The sequence below is a fragment of the Oryctolagus cuniculus genome, chromosome 13, assembly GCF_964237555.1.
Source record: "Oryctolagus cuniculus chromosome 13, mOryCun1.1, whole genome shotgun sequence".
Lineage (NCBI taxonomy): Eukaryota > Metazoa > Chordata > Mammalia > Lagomorpha > Leporidae > Oryctolagus > Oryctolagus cuniculus.
Window position 1 is genome coordinate 1,648,458 of NC_091444.1, and position 19,674 is coordinate 1,668,131.

General features: G+C 58.9%; 1 protein-coding gene across 10 annotated transcripts in view; it reads left to right on the top strand.

Moving 5' to 3' along the window:
* RGL1 (ral guanine nucleotide dissociation stimulator like 1) overlaps positions 1 to 19,674 on the top strand; it is a 197,367-nt gene that overhangs the window by 122,657 nt on the left and 55,036 nt on the right. For all 10 annotated transcript variants that reach the window (XM_070055004.1, XM_070055002.1, XM_070055001.1 and 7 more), the window contains one exon: positions 11,683 to 11,891. In XM_070055004.1, coding sequence (XP_069911105.1) covers positions 11,683 to 11,891 — 209 coding nt within the window. The remainder of the gene's footprint in view (positions 1 to 11,682; positions 11,892 to 19,674) is intronic.

Genomic DNA, 19,674 nt, shown 5'->3' on the forward strand with positions numbered 1-19,674 from the left:
GCCGTGTGCAGTTTCGATGAGTTGTGCTACTCTGTGTCCTGATCAGAGGAGTCTGTGGGCACAGGTGCTGCTTCCAGCAGTGGGAAGAGTGGACGATGGGAGGGGGCTGGGGCCCGGCTTGAGGCTTGTGACGTGTGTGTGTGTGTGGGGGGGGGTTGAGAGCTGGGCTGATGACCTGCTCCGCAAGGTCAGGGGACGCAGAGCGGGGGGTGGGAGTGAGGGCAGGCATGGCCAGCTCACTGTCGCAGTCTCACACCTCTCGCCTTTGGGCTTTTCAGCTTACAGAGCCCGAGCACGGCGAGAGGTCCTCTGGATGTCCAGAGAGCGCGCCTGAAAGGCCAGGAGGCCGCACTCTGCACGCGCGACAGACCCTGCGGTCCCAGTGCAGGCCGTCACTGCAGACCCCACCCTGGCCTCCCGACCCCCTGTCGTCTCCACGCCCCCCAGTGCCCGTGGCCTCACTCACCCTTTCCCTCCGCTCTCTGTCCATGATTGACTGAAGGGCAGGTTGCCTCCTTCCTGCCTCAGACTGAATCCCACAGGGACGCAGGGCTTGGCTTTTCCTCTGCTCCATTCCTGAGTGCAGAATGGGACCCGGCAGGGGGAAGACGCGGGGAACGTTCGCGGAGTGAAGGCAGGTGAGAGAGGTGAGAGATCCCAGGCCCGAGAACCGGGAACGTGTGTGCGGCTGGCTCTGCCCATCCTGGGGTCCTGTGCCCTTGTGTGCGCCGGCCGCAGATGGAAGACATTTGACAGATGGGCTGTCGGTCCTGAGCAGGCGCGGAGTTCCTTGTCAGCCCTGGACAGCGCACGGGGCGTCTTCGCCGGACCAGGCGTTCTGAGTACTTCCGGGAGACGACATCCGTGGGCTCTGTGCCATCCGATGTGGTTTTATGAGGGACTCGAGCTTCTGTACACAAGGGGTTCTGGGACCCCACCTCAAGGATGGGGCGGGGGCGGCAGGGTCTTGTGTTAGGGCAGAGCCTCACGGCCCCCGTGCTCTGCTGAGTGGTGGGTGGAAGGTCAGGTCGTGCCCACCATGTTCTGCTTCCGAAGGCAGAAAATCAGCCTACGTGAGGCAGGTTTCCATCCAGTCCAGGAAGCTGCCGAAGGTCCAGGGCTGGAGGGGCTGTGCTGCGGTGTGGTCCCCGGGTTAACGCCGAGGCCCTCGGGAGGGGTCACTGGGACCGGGTTTAGTCGGCTTCCGCCTCGGCTGCGTCCTCCCAGAGCTGCTGGGGGGAGACCTTTAAGGTCACCTTCCCCTGCCCGGTCTCAGTGTGCAGTGGGCTAGATGCTGGCATGGCAGTGGCCTCTCTTAAAAATCACGAAACTAGAAACTGTTGCTTTGTGTCCACACTGACTGTGGCTTTGGCCTGTCTGTGTCTTATTGGTCCAGGGGTCAGTAGGTGCTTCTCGGTGACAGCTGGGAGCCAGCAGTGCCCCAGGCAGGTTGAGAAATGCCGGGCGAGGGAGATGGGCCCAGCTTCACGGCCCAGTCTGGCCATCTGCTGTCTCCTTCTGTCCCCTGGGCTCAGTAGCTGTGCACCCAGTTCCTCGGCTCGCTACAGCCTCAGAAGCTGCAAAGTGGCCAGCGAAGGCCTCCCTCGCAACCCGCCCAGTGAGAAGGACACGCGGCCTGGGGTCCGTGTCCGCGTCCCTGCAGCTCTGTGGGCATGTGGCACGGCCACTCAGAGTGGGCGCTGGACCCCAGCTCTCGTCCAGGGCCATCGTGGCCATTGTCAGACACAGTGCTCGCTTTGTTGTCCTGGTGATTATTAGCTCGGCCATTAAGTTAAATCACATTCCTGGAAAGGGAAGTGCTGGGGTTGCGTGTGTGTGTGTTAATAGAATGCATTTTTGCAAGTCCACACACACAGTTGCTCCTGGTAGCGTGACCATCACTTGTATTTGACAAGAGAAGCTTATGCTTCGTTTGATGAAGACGGTCATAATTTCCCATTTTCCGTGTCCTTGATCCTGTTAATATGGAACCTAAATATTTGTCTTCAATGGTTTGGGTCACATGGAAGAACTATGTCCTAATTTGTGTCTTTTCCACTCAGTGTCCCCCAGAGTGACGGCTGCCCAGCTCTTGGCTACAGGGCCCAAGTCAGTGATTGGTTCATAGCCTTGGGGTGGAGTGGCCTGGCATTCCTGATAGGTCTGTGTGGAGTGAGGGCCGAGGGGAGCATGTTGGGCTCCGGCTCAGCCTCTGGGGCTGCTTCCTCTGTGTGGCCCTGGAACTGGGGCCGGGCTTGCCTGTCCTCCATCAGTCCCCAGCAACAGGCTGGCGCAGTGTCAGCTCCTCAGAGTGAGGTCCGGGTTTGTAGGCTGGGCTGGCCGTGGGTGCCGGACGGGACTGCGTGCACGAAAGAAGACAGCACGGTTCCCACCCCGGTTTTCTGAAATCGTGCAGCAGAAGTGGACGTGCACAGCAACACTGACGTCCTCGATGCCCTCTGGTCCCCTCCTGTCAAAGCAAGCCTACGCCGCTGCTCTGGGTGGGACTGCAGGGAGAGCCCAGGGGAGAGGAGCGGGGCGTGGAGAGCGGCCTGGAGGCTCTGCCCGGCGCAGGTGCCCTCTCACCCTTGCTGGGCTCTTGATGTTGCCACCAACGCCTGGGTCAGTGCAGGGATTTGGAGCCGGGAGGGTGGGGGCGGTGGCGGTGCCGGGGACTGTGCCGCAGCTGGCTCTGGAGGGGATCGCGGTCTGTGTCGGGGGCACTGTCTCCCTTCGTCTCGTCTTCTCCAGTGGTTTTCTGAGTCCTGGCGTCCAGTTTTCCCACACACCCATTTGGTCATGAGAATTTCAGGTTTCTGGTTTTGCTTTTTCCTCCCAGAAACCTTTCATTTAAGGAATACAAACTTCATGTATTTCATAATTACAGCTTCAGGAACATAGTGACTCTTCCCACTGTTCCGCCTCCTACTCCTCTGCCTCCTCCCTCTCTCACTCCCATTCCCATTCTCATTTCTTACTAAGATCTATTTTCAGTTAGCTTTATATACACACGATTAACTTTATGCTAAGTAGAGAGTTCAACAAATAGTAAGAAAAAAGAGCTGTCCCTCCACAGTTGAGACCGGGGCTGTTCAGGGCGTCAGGCTCACTTCTACAGTTTCCTTTTAGGTGCTCTGTTAGTTACCACAGGTCAGGGAGGACGTGTGGCGCTTGTCCCTTTGGGACTGGCTTATTTCACTCAGTAGGATGTTTTCCAGTGTCATCCATTTTGTTGCAAATGACCGATTTCATTTTTTCCTGCTGTGTAGAATTCCATGGTGGGCACACCCATGATTTCTTCGGCACTCTGCTATTGGCGACCCTCACGTCTGCACTCAGGCACTTCCAGCTCTTCGGGGCTCCCCGCAGACGCTGGGCTGCACCTCGGAGTTCCCGTCGCGCCAGGTCATGCTCCTGCCACGGCAGCCTCCATGTGCTGGGATCCCACCTCCGCAGGGCGCTGCTCGCGGTTCCCCCAAGGGGCGAGCTCCTGGTCCCTGTCTCCTCAGTGCGCTTCCTTAGCGCCGCGCAGGGCAGCGTCACCGCGCCTGTCGCTGGACGCTGGGTTTCTGAATTCTCTACTGGAAGAGCCTGAGTGCAGACGTGAGGGTCTCCAATAGCAGACTGCACGAAGAAATCATGGGTGTGCCCACCATGGAATTCTTCACAGCAGGAAAAAAATTGAAATCTGGTCATTTGCAACAAAATGGATGACACTGGAAGACATCCTACTGAGCGAAACAAGCCAGTCCCAAAGGGACAAGCGCCACACGTCCTCCCGGACCTGTGCGGTCGGCTTGTGCCACTCGTTTCTGGACCGACGGCGAGCTGCGCTAGTGTCTGGGACCTGGTGGGCGCTCCGGGAAGGTCTGTGAATGAATGGATGAGGTGGGGTGGGCGGTGAGGACGTGATGCTGTGAGCCCCCTCCCGGAGCTGAGTGGGCCTCTGACCTGAGACTCTGGGACAAGCTAGACGGTCAAGGCTGTTTCAGACGTGACTTGTGAATTCAGGGACCTCAAACAATGTTCTTTCTGTTCAAGGTTTAGAAACTGGCCGGGGAGAAGGGGAAGTTCAAAGGCCTGGAGTGAACTCTGACCTGCGTTGCATGGCGTCTTTGATGCAGGGTTTTGGAGGCTCCTTGGCAACCCGGGGCCGCACAACTGCATGTCTCGCAGTCTGTCCGTCTGCACACAGGCCGCACGTCCGTGGGCTGGGCTGTGTGTTTCTCCTCGGGACGCCGAGAGAAGCAAGCACGGCCCCGCTGTTCCGTGAGACGAAGCTGCAGGAGTCCAGCGCAGGGCCCTGGGGGGCACGGTGGTGCCAGGAGAGAGCTCTGCGAGACGGCAGTCTCGTTTTTATCTCAGAACCTGCTCTTTGAGGAATGTTCCGAGTGCTTGTCCTGATGAGCCCCGAGGCGGAGTTCTGGAGAGGGGAGCAAGGCCCCGAGCGGCCATCTCGTGATCTGGCCTGCGGGGCCACAGGTGCGCCAGGGTTGCTGCCCTGTCTTCTGGTGGCAGCAGAAGTTGTTCCAGGGCTGGAGGGGGCTGTGCTGCGGTGTGGTCCCCGGGTTAACGCCGAGGCCCTCGGGAGGGGTCACTGGGACCGGGTTTAGTCGGCTTCCGCCTCGGCTGCGTCCTCCCAGAGCTGCTGGGGGGAGACCTTTAAGGTCACCTTCCCCTGCCCGGTCTCAGTGTGCAGTGGGGAGCGTAGAGAGCAGTTGTGATGTGACAGGCAGAGTGAGGACTGAGCCAGTAACACGATGCGCCTGCCCCCCCCCCCCCCCCCGCCTGGGAGCACTTGGAGGTCTCCCGGGGAAGGGAACCCCTGACTGCCCGCGGGTTCATGGTGCCAGAAGAGCTCACGGCTGGGGGAGGCTTTCCTCGCAGCAGGAGAGCAGGAAGGCACGTGAGGCTCCTCCCCCTGCCGGCCGCTGCCCACACGCAGGCGGCCAGAGAGCCGTGTGCTGCTGACCTGCGACCCCAGAGTGTGCCCGACCTGGACGTTTGAGGCTCCAAGTGACGGAGAAGGGGAATTGGGATTTGTGGATGCGCATGTGGGCACTTAATGCGTGTGGCAGTTTGTGATCGACTGGGCAGGGCTCTTCGCTCAGAGTCCTCTCCCTCCACATAGCCCTGAATCCCCTCCCGTAGAGTAGGCCCCAGGACGTCGTGGGTCTGGTGGCCCTGGATTGGTAGTGTTCTCAGTGGCAGGCAGACAGGCAGCAAATGAAGGTGCAGTGGTTTCTTTAGACACGTGGGCAGCAAGCTCCCTGCAAGCCACTTGAGCTTGGATTTGTCTCCCAGAAGACGTGGGAGTCTGCGTGGGCCGATGGGATGCGAGAACACTGGGGACAGGCGTCGAGCCAGGTCCCAGAGCTGGGAGACAGCCCTGCTCCCTCCAGGATGCCTCCCAGATGCCAAGGAGCCGTCCCAGGACGTGTGGGGCTGGGTTTGCTCTGTGCCAGGACGCCGGCCGTGGGTATGCATTTTCCTGGAAAAGGGTGCTCCTCAGAGAGGCCTGTCCGTGTGGCCTCGTTCTGACATGGGGCCCTGTGCAAGCTCAGCTCTGTGGGAGCTGGTGGTGTGGTCAGAGCCCACCGGTCAGGTCAGAGAAGACAGCGATGGCACAAATGCTGGTGGGAGCAGACACAGAGAGAGGAGAGCGTTGGGCCTGGATGACGGTCTCCCATCTGGCCCATAATGACCGAGCTGGAGAGGACCTGCTGGTCTGTACTGTGCCGAGGAGCTGAGCCTCCAGGACAGCAGCTGGGGTGTGCGGGTGCTGACGTCCATGGTGTGACTGTCCACACTGCCAGCACCACGTGGGGGAGCGCGGCCGTGGGCTCGTGCATGCGGGCCACACTGCAGGCCAGGCCTTGCAAGGGTCTGCGCAGCATTGTCACCGGGCCATGCGTGCAGGCGTCACCCGCGGGTGCTGACATCCATGGTGCGACTGTCCACACTGCCAGCGCGACGTGGGGGAGCGCGGCCATAGGCTTGTGCACGTGGGCCACACTGCAGGCCAGGCCTTGGAAGGGTCTGTGCAGCATTGCCGCTGGGCCATGCATGCAGGCGTCACCTGCAGGCGTGCGGTGTTCACTGTGGGCACCTCGTAGCCTGGGTGTCCGTGTGGTTGCCGTCCCCTGCGTACTGCTCCTCCCGGAACAGTGAACCCCCTCTCGACCGTTTAAACCCTTCTCCCCAGTGGTGCCTCAGCTTCTGCATTTCTGGTCCAGAAACCTGACGCCTTCTCAGCTCTCTCGCGGGGCGGCACCGTTGTTTCCTGGTCACCCACTGCCGGAACCAGATGAAGATCCCTGGTTGTCTGTCCTCTGCCTTCATCCTCTGGGTCCTGACGACGCCCCGGCTGGTTGCTTCTTAACCGTGTCCCTCACCTTCTCTGTCCCAGGCGAGGGCCTGCACTGCCTGCTTAACTTGGAGTCCCTCCCCACAGATCTGTCCCCGACCCTGGCCGCCTGGCCGCTGGCTTTCTGTTTGCTGTAGCACACGGAGCCTCAGCTGCGTCCTCCAGCATCAGCCAGGCCCCCGTTCCCTTCGTCACGTGGCTCCTCAGCCACGTTTCCCTCCCTAAGGGCTCTGTGCTGTGTCCTCTCCAGTGTTGTCAGCCGTTAGCCCCGCACGCTCTGTAAGCTGCCAGTGTGTCCTGCGCTCTGTCCCTCTCGGCCCTTCCGAGGTGCCCTGCCCCTTCCTCTCAGCATGGCACTTGGGCGCTCTGAGTACTGCGGGCGGAAGGGAAGCAGCAGGATCTTGCCGGCCTTCGCCTGTCCTCCTCCTCTCCCTCTCCCTCTGTTCCCCAGAGCAGGCTGTGGTCGGAGAACCCCTCCTCCAGAGCCAGCCCTGCGATCTGGAAACACTGCCCTGCCCTCTCGGGAGGAGACCCGGGGTCAGAGCAGGCGCCCTGGCAGCTTCCCCACGTGCCCGGCCGCCGTTAGGCCGGGGTTTCTGAGCAGGCTCGTTTCCGCGTGGCGCCCGCTCCTCCTGGGCTGTGGCGTGAGGGTGGCTGCGGCATTGCCCCGGCCCGAGGGCCACCCCAGACTTGGAGCTCACCTGTTGCGTGTTCCCTCCTGTTCTCCCGCTGGAGTTAGGGGTGGGGGCTGTGACCCTGTGGGTTCTTTGTGGAAGCTGCTGTTGGAACTGCGTGCTGCCCACCTGTGGTGTCTCACACGAGCACGGGGTCTGGCTCTGGTTCTGTCTAGGTAGTGTGTGGGTGAAGAAGCAGACGGTGCTGAGACACGCAGCCGGCGTGGTGTTGCCAGACAGAGGAAGAGGGCGTCTGGCCTGGAGGTGTCACCGGCTGGGCGTCCTGGGCGACGCCGTGACACCTGCCTCTCACTCCTGGCTTCCTCCTCCGCCAGTGCAGGCCTTGGAAGGAGCAGGTGCTGCCGCCCGCAGAGGACCCCTGCACTGAGCTCCCAGCTCCTGGCTTTGGCCTGGTCCAGCCTGGGCTGTCGCAGACATTTGGGGAGTGAACGGGGGCGGGGGTAGGAGTGTGTTTCTCTCTCCCTCCCTCCCTCCCTCACCCCCTTTCCACTCCACCCCCATTTCTCAGAAGCATAGGACACAGAGTTAAATCTGAAATTCAGGTAAATAATGAAGAGTTTTTTCAGTAGGTCCCAGATCCTACACATCTACCCCACTGGCGTCAGAGCAGCCAGACTGTCACGGCCAGCCGCGGCGCCCGCCTCGTGGCCTCACTGAGCGTGCGACGTTGGGGGGTGGAGGGGGGTGGCCTGGCCTCCTGTCCTGCTCTCGGGCACCCAGTCCCCACTGAGTGGCCTGCCAGGGCTTCAGTCCAGAGTCACCGAGGACAACAGGGACAGGCCCTGGGGTCTATGCTGGGGACACAAAGCACTAGCATGCACCAGAGAGAGGGTTGTGGGTGTGCATGGGTGCATGTTTGTGCACGTGTGTGTGTGCGTGTGCACGCGTGGGTGTGTGGGTTTGTGCATGGGTGTGCGTCTCTGTGTGTGGGTGTATATCTGTGTGTGCACGTGTGTGTGAGGGTGTGTGGGTGTGTGTATCTGTGTGCATGTGTGTGTGTGCATGTATGTGTGTGTATCTGTGTGCATGGGTGTGTGTGTGCATGTGTGTATCTGTGTGTGTGTTTCTGTGCATGGGTGTGTGTGTGGGTGTACGCATGTGTGCATGTGTGTGCGTGTGTGCATGTTTGTATATGTGTGTGCGTGGGTGTGTGTGGATGTGCATGAGTGTGTGGGGGTATGTGCTTGTGTGTGCATATGTGTCTGCGTGTGTGCATGTTTGTGTGTGCATGGGTGTGCATATGTGCGTGTATCTGCATGGGTGTGTACGTGTGTGTATCTGTGTAGGGTGTGCATATGTGTGTGCGTGCATGTGTGCATGTTTGTATTTGTGTGTGCGTGGGTGTGTGGGGGTGTGTACATGTGTGCGTATGTGCATGTGTGTGCGTGGGGGTGTGTGGGGTGTGTGTGCGTGTGTGCGGGGTGTGTGTGTGTGGGGTGTGTGTGCGTGTGTGTGTGGGTGTGTGTGGGTGTACATGGATGTGTGTCTGTGGGTGTGTGTGCGTGTGTGTGTGCGCGTGTGTGCGTGTGTGGGGGATGTGTGTGTGTGTGTACGGGGTGTGTGTGTGGGTGTGTGTCTGTGAGGATGTGTGGGTATGTGGGGTATGTGTGCATGTGTGTCTGTGTGGGGGTGTGTGTGCATGTGTACGGGGTGTGCGTGGGGGTGTGTGGGTGTGTATGGATATGTGTCTGTGGGGGTGTGTGCATGTGTGGGTGTATGGGTGTGTGGGTGTGTGTGTCTGTGGGGTGTGTACATGTGTGGGTGTGCGTGTGTGTGTGTCTTCACTGTGCGATTTCATTGTAGAATAACCCCAGAGGTAAGCAGATAATGTAAGGTTTTGCTTCAGAAGAACGTGCTACATGCAGACATTGGTAAATTAGAACTCGGCTTGGAGACCCGGTGTTCCGCTTCCCCAGTAAGGAGGCCTGGCTCTTGGGGTGTTCTGCAGGTTGTCAGGAAATGGCCTCAGGCAGCCCGTGCTCTGACAGCTGCACATGCCTTGTCTGTGTCTGTGGGGAGTGGGAGCCGTGGCTGCCCGTGCTGTGCTGCCCGCGGCTCCTCCTTGAACACAGATGCACACACGCAGGCACCCAGGCCGGCAGGGGTGAGGGAGTCAGCTGTGCGCACCACGATGCTCTCAGAGCCATGGGGACTGCAGGGTTGTGCAGAAGCTGACCCCACGGAGAGCCCAGCGCCCCCACACCTGCTCCCGGGGCGAGGGACCCGCGCCAGCAGCTCCTCTGACACCCACGCTTATCTGGGCACATCATACCCAGTGAAGAATTAGTTATTTTAAGTTTGTTACTTTTAGTGTGAAAGGTCAAGTTTAAGGTGGAGCTTGGGTTTTAGGTAAGTCAGAATCCTTGGTCCAGAGAATGTGCGGTAGGGGACAGAGGGGGGAGCTTGTTTCACAGCTGGGGCTCGGGGGCTCCTGTTGTTGCTGATGTCAGACCTGGAGTGTGTGTGTTTAAAGATTTATGTATTTGGAAGCGTTAGCGAGCGATCTTCCATCAGCTGGTTCACTCCCACATGGCCTCAATGGCTGAGGCTGGGTTGGGTCTAAGCCAGGAGCCAAAAGCTTCCTTCTGGTCTCCCACGTTTGTGGCAGGGGCCCAAGCACTTGGGTCCTCTTCTGCTGCTTTCCCAGCGGCATTAGCAGAGAGCTGGATTGGAAGTGGAGCAGCCGGGACTCGAACCAGCGCCCATGTGGGATTCCGGCACTGCAGGCGGTGGCCTTACCCACGGCGCCACAGTGCCGGCCCCTGGTTTCTCAGCTGTCGCTTTCTACTTCATGCAGGCTGGTGACCGCGTCCTCCAGCCCCTGTGACATGACAATAAAAACAGAATATTTCACTACTGTACTAAGAAATAAATCAGAGGAATATAAATGTTTAAAGATGAAAATGAATGTTATCTTTTATAAAGTCTAATATTAAATGAAGTTTATGAATTTAGTTGAAAGGACAGGAATTCACTCGGCCGACATTTCCCACCGTGGGTTCGTTCTGAGAGTGCACAGCCCACTGCCCCTCTTGGGGATTTACAGCCTGTGTCAGCGCAGCAGGCTTCGGGGCTGGCACTGTGCCACAGGAGATCAAGCCTCTGCCTGCGATGCCAGCACCCTGTATGGTTTAAGTCCTGGTGCTGGTTCAAGTCCCGGCTGCTCTTCTTCTAGTTCCGCTCCCTGCTGATGGCCGGGGAAAGCGCTGGAAGAGGGCCCCAGTGCTTGGGCCCCTGCACCCGCATGGGAGACCCAGAAGAAGCTCCTGGCTCCTGGCTTTGGCCTGACCCAGCCCTGGTTGTTTGTGGCCATTTGGAGAGTGAACCAGCAGATGGAAGTCAGTCTCTCTCTCTCTCTCTCTCTCTCTCTCTCTCTCTCTCTCTCTCTCTCTCTCTCTGTGTGTGTGTGTGTGTGTGTGTGTCTGTCTCTGTCTCTGTCTTTCTCCCTCTTCCCTCTCTCCCAACTCTGCCTGCCAAATAAATTTAAAAAAAAATCTCAGGTTGTGCGGCAAAGCAGTGTCGGTGACCTCGGCCCGGCCACAGCACAGTGGTTGTTTCGAGGCTCGCTTGCTGCTGCTGGCTCCCGAGGCCCAGGGGCGCTGCCGGGCGGCTCTGGAGCTGCTCAGGGTGACGAGGCCTGAGCCGACGGAGCTCTAGGAAGCTGTCAAACGGTGGTAGAGAAATGAAGCTGTCCGCCGCGTGGGCTGGGTCCTGGCTGGAATCCGGTGAGCACCAGGCCTGGCAGCACAAGGCCCCTCTCCCATTTCGACTGGGGTCTTGCTGAGAGCGGCTCCCTGGGGGGCTTGGTCCCGCAGCCTGACCTCCGACAGCACGCACGTGGCTGGTGAGCACCGTCCCCGCCGCCAGCCGTCCGTTCTCTCTTTCACCTCCTCTTCAATTTTTCATCTCCTGTCACTTCAACATGAAGCAGTTCAGCCAGCGATACAGAGAGGCTGCTGGGTGATGGTTCACACCTGGACGCACGCTGACTTAGGAAAGGTTGTTCCAGACCCCTCTTGGCAGCCTGTGAAGGGCGGGCTCAGCTTTGGGAAGTGCGTGTGCGTCACCGTCGAGCACAGATTCGTTGCAGAGTGAGGTGCTCCCGTATTTCTCTTCCCTTGGATTCTCTTCCCTGCCGCTTAAGTGCTCAGATGTCGCCACCAGTCCGTCCCTAGGTGTCACCGTTAACGTGCCAGCGTTGTGTTGTGTCACGTCGGGCTGCAGCCGGTCGGTGCACTGCGGGCTTCTAGAAGGCGAGGCCGAGCACCCACCTGCCCTTCCATTCTGCTGCTCCCTGCCGGGTCAGCCCGGGGCCAGCATGAGCTGACGCGTGCATGGTAGCTGCCTTCGAGAGCGCGTCTGAGCTCGGCAGGCACAGGCAGGGGTCGGTGAGTCTTGTCAGCTCCGTCCTGGAGAGCTCCACCCGCAGCTTGGTGACCTCACGGATACCCTGGTCCCGCCTCCAGAAAGGATGGGGCCCACACACCGTCCTGCCCGCCCCGCGCTGCCCTGCACTAAACCTGAGCCGGACGCTTGACGGTTTTGGCTCCAGCCGTCTCAGTCTTCCCTCCTGGGTGAGGGGCTGCTGCTCCTGGTGGTAATCGGTCCCTTGTCGCGCAGGTTGAAGGGGACCAGCTGCCTCCAGGACACACGGTCAGTCAGTACGAGACCTGTAAGATCAGGACCATCAAGGCTGGCACGCTGGAGAAGCTCGTGGAGAACCTGCTGACGGCCTTTGGGGACAATGACTTCACCTACATCAGCATCTTCCTGTCGACCTACAGGGGCTTTGCCTCCGCCAAGGAGGTGCTGGACCTGCTGCTGGACAGGTAAGCGGCGGCCGCCTGCGCTGAGCACCTGCCTGGGCTGCGCCTGGGAGGGGAGACAGATGGGATCCGCCAGGTCGTGGAGGAGGGTGGTGGAGTTAGGGGTCCATGCCGTGGGCGTGGGCTCCGTGGCTGCTTGCCACCCGGGGCCTCTCGTGTTTCTACACTTTGTGTCATTGTCGTGAGCGGCCAGCTGACCGGGAATTCCCGCGTGGGGATGAGTGTGTGATCCTTGCGCAGGGCACAGCCTCTGAGGAGTGCCGGCCACACCCAGCCGGTGGCAGTGGCCACGGCCCGGTCACCCGTGTGGGCATGGGATGGGCACATCTCAGTCCTGACCGGAGCAGCGACGTTGAGAAGTCTGATCTCTCCTCTTCCTCGCTGAACCTAGTCTTTAAAGAAAGAGTACCTGTCGACTGGCTTGGTACTGGGAGGGAGAGAACTGGCAGCCGCTGTCTCCGCAGCCTCGTGGGAGGGGAGCGGGCGGCTACTGCTCTGGGGCTTGGTTTTGGTTCACTAGGTTGAAAAGATTTTCAGAATCATGCAGGGTGTATGTTCATGTTACAAGTCCTCATGCTATAGGGGCACAGAGAGAAATAGGGAAGTTTTCTCTTTGCTTCTCTGTCCTAAGTGACACTTATTAAATGAAAAACATTTTTAAAAGGAGAAAATTAAGCAGACTGTAATCTAGGCAGAAGCTCCGTGTTAACGCTTCCAAGGTAGCAGGAGTCGTGGGGCAGGGGTGTTGGCCCAGTGGTTAGACCCTGTGTCCCCGCCCGGGTGCCTGGGTTGCGTTCCCGACTCCAGCTTCCTGCTCACACACGTCACGGCCAGCGGTGCTGGTGGCTCAGGTGGGTGGATTTCTGCCACCCCTGTGGGAGACCCTGATTGTGTTCCTGGCTCCTGACTTCGGGGGCTGTTGTGGGCACTTGAGGAGGGAGCCATAAAAATTTAAAACATAGAGTAAAAGCAGAGGCCATGCCTGTGCAAGATAAAAGTCCAGATGATTCAGAAAAGTGTAAAGATTAAAAGGCCTTATTTCCCCAAGTTTCCCGGTCCCATTCTTCCCTAGTAGTCACACAGACCGTTCCTCTCGTGTTCTTCCCCCGTGTTCTGGGCACGCGTGATTGTGAATGTGTAGACACACACTCACACACAGTATTTGTCACGTGTCGTATGCATTTATGTGTGATTGTATCAGTCAGCGTTTTGTGACTCCAACAAAATTACCCGAGAGAAGCTAACTTGAAGAAGATGAAAGCTTTGTGTGGCTTACAGCTCGAGGCCTGGTGGCTTCTGGTCTGGCCTCTGGCATCCGTGGTGAGAGGGGCCCATCTGTTTGCATCACGTGGCCTCTTGGGCAGCACCAGGAACTCGTCGTGGGGCTCACCCTAGTGACCCGGTCTGGTCCGGGCACTTCCCAAGCAGCCTCCTTCAGAATCGTCACTGGATTGAGTTTCTGCCAGAGAAGGTCAATGATGTAAGACTGTGGGGCCCAGACCTCCACCACGTGGGCCTCCTGGGATCGGCAGGCGTTCAGATCCACGCCTCTACCACGTGGGCCTCCCGGGGACGGCAGGCATTCAGATCCACGCCTCCGCCACGTGGGCCTCCCGGGGTCGGCAGGCGTTCAGATCCACGCCTCCGCCACGTGGGCCTCCCGGGGTCGGCAGGTGTTCAGATCCACGCCTCCGCCACGTGGGCCTCCCGGGGACGGCAGGTGTTCAGATCCACGCCTCCGCCACGTGGGCCTCCCGAGGACGGCAGGTGTTCAGATCCACGCCTCCGCCACAGCAGTGCCCCAGACAGGGTCACAGACGTGCCGGGTCATGCAGACGGTTTCCTCGTAGACAGTGGCTGGTGTGTGGAAGGCTGGCGAGATGCTGGCTGTCACTGTTCACAGGCGGCACGTGGAGACGGAGCCACGGTGCTACTTTAGTGGCTTATAGTGCGAGTACATGCAGTTACAATTCTTTGTGCCCAAATAAACTGTCTTAATTTCATTTTCCTGGGAACTTTTTGAAGAATCCTTATATTTATTGAATGGACTATCCTATGAATAGGCACTTGAGCTCTCTCCAAAAGAAATATTTTTGAATACCCATCTTCTGAGTACTTGTTTGAGAATTCTACAGGATCATTCCATAGTAGAATGACGAACGAGGCTGGCGCCGCGGCTCACCAGGCTAATCCTCCGCCTTGCGGTGCCAGCACACCGGGTTCTAGTCCCGGTCGGGGCGCCGGATTCTGTCCCGGTTGCCCCTCTTCCAGGCCAGCTCTCTGCTGTGGCCAGGGAGTGCAGTGGAGGATGGCCCAGGTGCTTGGGCCCTGCACCCCATGGGAGACCAGGAGGAAGCACCCGGCTCCTGCCATTGGATCAGTGCGGTGCGCCAGCCGCAGCGGCCATTGGAAGGTGAACCAACGGCAAAGGAAGACCTTTCTCTCTGTCTCTCTCTCTCACCGTCCACTCTGCCTGTCAAAAAAAAAAAAAAAAAAAAAAAGACGAAGGAGGCAGAACCCGCCAGCTGGTGAGATGTCAAAGAGGTCGCGTCGTGATACAGCCAGTGAAGCACTGCTTCCGTGCCCGGATCCCACTCCAGCGTCCCTGTGAGAGGCCTGGCTCCTCCGGCTTCCGGTCCAGCTCCCTGCTGGTGCACCTGGAAGGCGGCAGATGAGGCCCAAATGATTGGGCCCCTGCACGCACATGGGAGACCAGGATGGAGTTCCTGGCACCTGGCTTTGGCCTGGCCCAGTCCTGGCTGTTGTGGCCATGTCAGGAGTGAACTGGGGGATGGAAGATCTTTTCTGTCTGTCCTTCTGTGTCCCTGTACCTTTCAAATAAATAAATAGATAAATAGCTCTTCAAACAGCAGCAACAATGAGACCTGGGTTCCGCAGGGGGCTGTGTCCTCAGTCTGCAGAGGGGGTGTGGTCCCTCACCCCCCCCACTCATCCCTGGTGTTCGCTCCTGCACCCCTGGAGCTGTGTTCTCCACTCGTCCCTGGCGTTCGCTCCTGCACCCCTGGAGCTGTGTTCTCCACTCGTCCCTGGCGTTCGCTCCTGCACCCCTGGAGCTGTGTTCTCCTGGGTTCCGCAGGGGGCTGTGTCCCCCTCAGTCTGCAGAGGCGGGTGTGGTCCCTCACCCCCACCACTCGTCCCTGGCGTTTGCTCCTGCACCCCTGGAGCTGTGTTCTCCTGGGTTCTGCAGGGGGCTGTGTCCTCAGTCTGCAGAGGAGGGTATGGTCCCTCACCCCCCCCCCCCACTCGTCCCTGGTGTTCGCTCCTGCACCTCTGGAGCTGTGTTCTCCTGGGTTCTGCAGGGTGCTGTGTCCTCAGTCTGCAGAGGGAGGTGTGGTCCCTCACGCCCCCTAGTCATCCCTGGTGTTCGCTCCTGCACCCCTGGAGCTGTGTTCTCCTGGGTTCCGCAGGGGGCTGTGTCCTCAGTCTGCAGAGGGGGTGTGGTCCCTCACCCCCCCCCCACTCATCCCTGGTGTTCGCTCCTGCACCCCTGGAGCTGTGTTCTCCTGGGTTCCGCAGGGGGCTGTGTCCTCAGTCTGCAGAGGGGGTGTGGTCCCTCACCCCCCCCCCCCCAGTCGTCCCTGGTGTTCGCTCCTGCACCCCTGGAGCTGTGTTCTCCTGGGTTCCGCAGGGGGCTGTGTCCTCAGTCTGCAGAGGGGGTGTGGTCCCTCACCACCCCCCCCCAGTCGTCCCTGGCGTTCGCTCCTGCACCCCTGGAGCTGTGTTCTCCAGGCCCCGGCACTGAGAAGTGACACCTCCGTCTGGCACGCGTCCCCTTTCTTTCCTGTGGACTGTTCTGAAGATCATCACTCGTCCGATTGGACCTCTTCTTGTGTATTAAGGAAGTTAGTTTGTGTTTGTTGTATGTTGGAAATATTTTCCAGTTTGCCCACTGGTTTTACAAGCCGTTTAGCAGCGTTCTTTCCTTTATGGCAGTGCTTAAACGTTTTCAGTTACTGGCGCGTGTCAATCTTAAGAAAGAGGCTCCTGATCCAGCCCTGTGGGGGCGTCGGTGAGGCTGTCGGTGAGAGGTTTTGGTCCCGAGCGTCTCCGGTGCAGTATTGGGATCAGTGGTTTTCACGCGTTCCCATCCTCAGAGCGCCGGCTTCCTCCCGGTGACCTGGGACTCGGCACACACACAGGACAAGTGCTCTGCTTGACGAACAGGAAGCCTGGAGGGTGCGCTTGTGGGGTGCTGGGTTGTTCCTGTGAGAGTGTTTTCTAGTACAACAACTCTCCCGGTGAGAAGCAGTGGAAGAATTATGCTTTATATTTGCAAGAGGACCCAACATGCTGAGCGTTCCCTGCAGGCATTACAGGGGAGTAGTTCAGAACATCACGAACTCCGTCAGGTTACTGTGGAGCTGGCGGCCTCTCCGCCTCAGAGAGGTGGCTCCACGGGCGCCCCGGAGGTGCAGCTGTGCAGCTGTGGTAAACACCTTGTGTGCAACCAGCTTAGCTTCAATTTTTTAATTTTTTTTTTTTTTTTTAAAAAAGAGAGACGGTGATCTTCCGTCGCTGATTCACTCCCCCAAGTCCTATGACAGCTGGGGCTGGGTCAGGCAGAAGCCAGGAGTCTGGAGCTCACTCTGGACGTCCCACATCGGGGCAGGGTCCTGAGCCCTGAGCCACCACTGCTGGCTCCCAGGGTGTGCACCAGCAGGGAGCTGGACTTGTCCGCGGAGCCAGGACTCAGCCCAGACACTCCAGCAGGGACACGGGGTCCCACACAGCTCCTTACCCACGATGCCAGCCGCTCACCCTGTGTGTTGAGTGTTCCAATAGTTCCTTTGCTCTCCCATTGTAGCGGAAAGATAGTTTTGGATTTTAAAAATACCAGCTGGATGATAATTATTAAGTAATTTACCATGAATAAGAATAAAATGTGAACAAGTAAATAATATAAAAATGAGTAAAAATATCAGCATGAATCCAAATTGTGTTTAATTCAAGCTATCATTAAGGTCTAGCTGAATGAGGAGTTGGGATTTGTCTTGTGCCGCTTGGAGGGGCCAAAGCTTGGCCCTGCATTTGCTCTTCTGGGCACATCCAGTGCTGGCGTCTGAGCTGAGCTGTCGGCGAGTCCTGGGTGCCCGTGGCCTGCTGAGTGTTCTGCACAGGCAGCACGAGGCGTGGCTCTTGCCCTGAGGTGGCCTCCCGTGGTGTCCGTGGTACTGGGCCCCACAGAGCTGCCTCACTCGCAATACCATCTGTGTAATTTTACAGCCATCATTTTAGTTATGAAAATGTTTGTTTTCATTTAATTGAAAGGCAGGGCCAGAGAGAAAGAGGGGAGATGGAAGGAGAAACAGAGAGAAAGAGGGGGAGACAGAAGGAGAGACAAAGAGGGGGAGACAGAGGAAAGACAGAGAGAAAGGGGGAGACAGAAGGAGAGAAAGGGGGAGACAGAAGGAGAGACAGAAAGAGGGGGAGACAGAAGGAGAGACAGAGAAAAAGAGGGGGAGACAGAAGGAGAGACAGAGAGAAAGGGGGAGACAGAAGGAGAGACAAGGAGTGGGGAGACAGAGGAGAGACAGAGAGTAAGTTGGTCTTCCAGTTGCTAATTCACTGCTGCATGCCTGCAACAGCCAGGGCTGGGCCAGGCTGAAGGCAGGAGCCTGGAGCTCCATCCAGGTCTCCTGCGTGGGTACGGGGCCCAGGCACTTGAGCCATCATTTACCACTTTCCTGGGATGCCTTGGCAGGGAGCTGGATCGGAAGCAAGGATTCGAACCCACGCTCTGATAGGAGACACAGGTGCCTGAGCAGCAGCGTGGACTGCTGCCTCACAGCACAGCCCGGCATATTCATGATCTTATATTCCTGTTCTTTGAGAGGATGCCTCAGACGACAGCATGCTGGCCACAGAACCCAGCCCCCGCCTTGGCACCTCAAGTTTTACCGCCAGAGTCAGAGCCAGCGCTAGCGAGACAAGCAGACGAGGGCTTTGGGGGTCTGGGGCGGTGCTGTCACGTGTCCTGCAGGTGGCACAGGGCGCAGTAGGCCAGCAACGTGAGTCCTGGTGGCTCTGCGTGCTCTGCAGACGTGTGGGTTTGTGCACGTGTGTGTGCAGGTCTACACGCGTGTTCCCTTTTGCTCACTGTCCTGCTCATAGTGGATCCTGTGGCCAGGCCCGGCCGTGATTGGGTTTAACCAGAGTGTGCGTGAGTGGTTGGCTGGGGGGTGCTTAGTGCCTGCAGTTAGGAGGAAGCGATGGCGTCAGCCGCCTACTGTGAAGGCCAGCGCCGTAGGGGTTCTGTTCTTGTCGGACTTTGCTTGTGGGTCTGATACAATTGTTTTATTATTTCTTTTGGCTTCTTAGTAGTAGATGGCTTATCCTTTGTGAGATTAACACTGCGGGGTTACTGTAGCTGTGCTGACCCCGTAATCCACCTGGGGAGCAGACAGGGCGATGCTGCGGGATTGCGTTCCCGACACAGACAGGCTGTGGAGTGCCCAGCTTCGCGTTCCTTCCCGACGTCTCACCTGCGGCTCTCTCGTGTGGCACCGTCTGTTCTCTGGGATTTCTTGTTTTCCTTACAAAGTTGTCTGGGTCTGCTCAGGCGCACCTTCGTGTTTGCCTTGTCCTGCCTCGGGCTCAGCCCGTCACCAGGACACGCATCCCACGCTGCTCGCCCAGGCTCAGCTGGTCTCGGCCACACTGCCTTCCGGGACGGAATTGTGGGATAGTGGTGGTGTTGGCGCTTGGTCGTCTTATTTCCTGCGGCTTTGTACGTACCCAACTAAAGGTCTGTTCTTCCCACCACACCATGGAGAGAGTAAAGGGTCTGCTACGATGTGCGCCACCCTCCCCATGCCGGAGAGCCTTCCGTACAGCTGACCCTAGTGACCTAGTGACTGCACCGTGCACGCTCACACTGCCATCTGCACTCCCTCGGGGAGCCTCGCGGGTGCTGCTTTAGGCTGGGCGCACCCCTGAGAGCAGAAGGCAGCAGGACGCCGGGCCCCGCAGCACGAGGAGAGCCCGAGTGGCGCCTCAGGGAGGGCGCAGCCCGAGCCGGGGACCAGTCCAGCTCGGGTTCTTGTCCTGTCCCAGGGAAGGCGCTTGCTCAGCAGGTCCCTGCAGTCACGTCTTCTCGTGCTTCCTTGCCGCGTTCCGCAGGCGGAACTTGCCTTCCTTGGTCTCTTCACTCCCTGTCTACAGAAGAGGAAGCTGGACGTCCGCCTGCCCCGTCGTGACCCAGCAGCTGCTCCCAGCATCCGCGTCACTTCCTGCGTTGTCGCAAAGGAAGGGGTGATCCCCCCATCCGTTCCGCGACTTCCTCAGCTGGTTTTCTCTGGAAACTGTTTCCGGAGGCCTCTCTCTGCATAGCGTTGTGGGCAGCTCTCGTGAGCGCCTGTGTCCCGACCACCGATGGACTCGTGCAGTGCTCATCAGTTCTTGAAGACGTCCCCAGCGCTGCCTGGGTCTGGGGTGCTTGGTGTGTGTGAGCGAGGGCAGCCCTGGGCAGGCATCCGTAACCAGGGCGACAGAACCCTGAGCAGAGAGCTCGGCTCTGCGGCAGACAGGGAGGCAGGGCCGTGGTTGCCTGGGCCAGTGAGGTCACCCCAGGGTCTGCATTTGCTGGGGCCTGGGCGGGGGTGCCCACAGAGCCCCGGGTGGATCTCCGTGGGGCAGGCCTCTCTGCTGCTACCACTGCTTCCACAGCACAGATAGAAAGCTGGAGGACATTTTATTTATTTCTGGTTCTTCCGTCATAAGTGCAAAGACTGCTTGTGTTTGCTGTGGGGGCTCCAGGGTGCGTCAT